General features: G+C 60.5%; 1 protein-coding gene across 1 annotated transcript in view; it reads right to left on the bottom strand.

The window, feature by feature from the left end:
- The window catches only part of NICN1 (nicolin 1), a 13,930-nt gene continuing 10,828 nt past the window's right edge, over nt 1-3,102 (bottom strand). The window contains exons 2-6 of the mRNA XM_008632141.2: nt 3,040-3,102; nt 2,612-2,725; nt 2,171-2,242; nt 508-612; nt 1-365 (exon numbers count right to left, since the gene is read on the bottom strand). The exon at nt 3,040-3,102 is cut by the window's right edge and continues 1 nt beyond it. Coding sequence (XP_008630363.1) covers nt 324-365; nt 508-612; nt 2,171-2,242; nt 2,612-2,725; nt 3,040-3,099 — 393 coding nt within the window. The 5' untranslated portion in view covers nt 3,100-3,102 and the 3' untranslated portion in view covers nt 1-323. The remainder of the gene's footprint in view (nt 366-507; nt 613-2,170; nt 2,243-2,611; nt 2,726-3,039) is intronic.

Consider the following 3,102-nt stretch of genomic DNA (forward strand, 5'->3'; position numbering starts at 1 on the left):
AACGTAGCAGCTTTTAGTGGTGACCGAGGTGCCGCTCCAGCACCCCTGCACCCCTCGGTCCCCCCACAGCCCCTTGCAGTGTTGGGTGGGGGTCTGGGCTCTGCCCACGGGATGTGCCCAGGAGAGGTTCACAGGGGTCTCCGGGGTGGCAGTGCTGCCCCTCACTGCCAGGCAGTGCAGAGGGAGTCAGGGAAGGGGCACAGGGAGGGCTTGGGACCCCCGCGGGGTCAACAGCCAAGGCGGGAATGCAGGAGTCCAGTCAGGCCCTGGGAGCATGGAAGGGGCACTTTTCCCAGCTGGCACCGGCACCAGCACCAGCGGGCTCAGGTGTAGGAAAGCAGGTTAACATCGTAGCAGCCATCCACCTGGGAAAGAGAGCGACTGTCACTGTCTGCACAGCACTGCTGGGATACTCCAACCCCATCCTGCTGGGAGCAGCCTCTCTGGGAGGGCTCCCGAGCCATGTGGCACGGCCGGGGTCCCTGTCAGCAGGGTGGTGGGACTCACGTCGAAGCGCCCAATGCGGGCAGCTGCCTGGCGAGCTCGGATCACCTCTGTCAGCACCCACATTTGCTGGACCTCTGTCGACACCTTCTCCGGATCAGGGAGCTCCTGGAAAGAAGTGGGCACAATGCTGTGGAGCGGGGATGACCCAGATGGGCTGGATCACCCCGGTTTTGGGCAGTGGTGTGGCTGGATGGCTGTGCCTCCCAGGGAGCCAGGCACGTGATGGTGCCCATATTCCTGGCCTGCTGGTGGTTTCCCAACATGAGGTGAACAGGGCCCCTCTCTAGGAAAACAAGCCACTGAGGACACAGGTGAGTGACCCTGATCCGTGGGTGCTGCAGTGCTGACACAGCCCATCTCTGCTGACAGGTGGCCAGGACGAGGACAGAAAGCTGATTGCTGGCTAATTATTAAAAACCTAATCACGCAGTCCAGAGTTTCCCAACAGCCTCACTGTGCAGTGCTCCCTGGGCTTGGGTACAGAATCCTGGGCGCACGTGCGGGTTCACCCCAGGGACCTTTAGCCAGGTGGGACCCGTGGGCTCAGCAGAGGCTCTCCCAGCTGGGGCACAGCTCTCACGGGGGCACAGCTCTGTCACACTGGGCTGAAGGGTGCCTCGTGGTGACGTTGGGAAGAGTCAGTCACAGAGCAACCTCTGGCATCTGTCCCAGATACTCCTTGCCAAGGGATCAATCAGCAAGGGACTGGGGTGCTCTCCCCAAACTGTCACACAGCTGGTACAGGATTGGGAACAGCAGCCTCACTGCTGGTGCAGTGTGAGCACCGTAGCATGAAAGCCCAATAGCAGAACTGCCCCAGCAGGTGTGGCTGATGTGCCACCCTCCTGCAGGCAGAACCTCGAGGTGATTCAGCAGGTTCCCATGGGCGAGCCAGCTCCCATCCTGGCCCTGCTCTGCCCAGACTTTGCCCACCAAAGGCCACCAACCAGGCAGATGTGGCTGGCAATCTGTAAACACGTGCTGTGGCTGTGATGCCCCTCTGCCCATGTGCTGTCCTGGCTGGGCAACATGCTCCCCAGAGCACACCCTCTGCGAAGTGCTGGGAACCAGCCCTGTCCCCACACGTCCCACTCACCACCGAGCGATGCTGTGCACCCACTGCTCCCACAGGGCTGTCCCTGTCCCTGTTCCACACATCCCACCTGCCACTGAACCATGCTGTGCACCCACTGCTCCCACGAGGATGTTTTTGTTCCTGTCCCCACACATCCCACCCACCACTCCCACAGGGACGTCCCCATCCGTGTCCCCACACGTCCCACCTGCCACTGAACCATGCTGTGCACCCACTGCTCCCACGAGGATGTTCTTGTTCCTGTCCCCATGCCATTGCATCCCACCTGCTGGCTGAGTGACACTGTGCACCCACTGCTCCCTTGGGGACATTCCTGTCCCCAGACTAGAGAGCAGATAGACTTAAGTGTCACCTCAATTAGCACATCCCCATGGAGATATTTTTCTTCTTAGCACTGCAAACTACTTCCAGCACAAGGCGGGTTATTTCAGGGCTCCACAGCTATTCCTGGTGAAAGCCTGGAGCCAACAGGGCAGGTATGGGCCTGGCAGCCTCTTAAGGGATGCTCATGGCTGGTACCCCACAGAAGTCCCTCCTTCCCCCAATACCTCAGCGGTGATTACTCACCTCATGCAGGCTGGCTGGCTGCTCCGGAGGGGTCAGCTGGGAGAGCCAGGAGGGGAAATCCTTCTGGGGACTCTGAAACAGATCCAGAGGGTCACACAGGGTGTTCCCAACCCTGCCTCCATCCTTTACACCGGGCAGCATGCTGAGGTTTAGAGCCCACCCCTAGTGATATTGCTATGGAAGTGTCACTTTACTATCCGTAAAGAGAATTTTGTAGGGAATTCTGTGTTTTGAGTGGTTGTCAGAGCAGTCCCTTCCCCAGCACCACTGGAGCACAAGTGGATCCCAAGTGCCCCAGTAAAGGACAAGGACTTGGACCCACACCCCTGTGTGTGCTCCCCAGAGCTGCGGCGGAAAATGCCAGGTACAGAGCTGGGGACAGTGATTTGTCCTGGCCCCCTACCCATGCCTGGCAGTGGGGTAGCTCTGGCACCTGCTCACCTTCTGTCCAGGGGGGAAAATCTGCAGGTCCTCGATGGTGAAGTGGAGCCAGACTGGGGAGGGCTGTCGTAGGATGAACCGCATTGCTGTCACCTGGTCCATGTCACACAGCATCTGCAGGGCAAGGGCCGGGGAGTGTAACCACAGGGGCTGGCACTAACTGGGGGCAGCTTGGCACTGACTGGGGGCAGCTTTTGGCATATCCTCCCAAAACCCCCAACCCACCCCAGACAGAAGGAGCCCAAGGGAAGCATTGTCCCTTGAGGGCTGGCTGGGCTGTGTGGGACACAGGGACCTGCGCACCCATAGGGGTCAGTGGGGCATCAGTCCCAGACCCCCGGGGCCAGGAGCCATCCCAGGGTGTGGGCGAAGTGGGGTGAGCCCCAGAGGGGTGGGGGAGGGCACGGTCCCATCCGGAACATGCTGACCTGGTGCCGGTGGAGGCAGAAGTAGTCCTGGGAGCCCTCCTCGGTGTGTGGGCAAGGCATCAG

Source organism: Corvus brachyrhynchos, unplaced genomic scaffold (genome assembly GCF_000691975.1).
Source record: "Corvus brachyrhynchos isolate BGI_N302 unplaced genomic scaffold, ASM69197v1 scaffold4, whole genome shotgun sequence".
NCBI lineage: Eukaryota > Metazoa > Chordata > Aves > Passeriformes > Corvidae > Corvus > Corvus brachyrhynchos.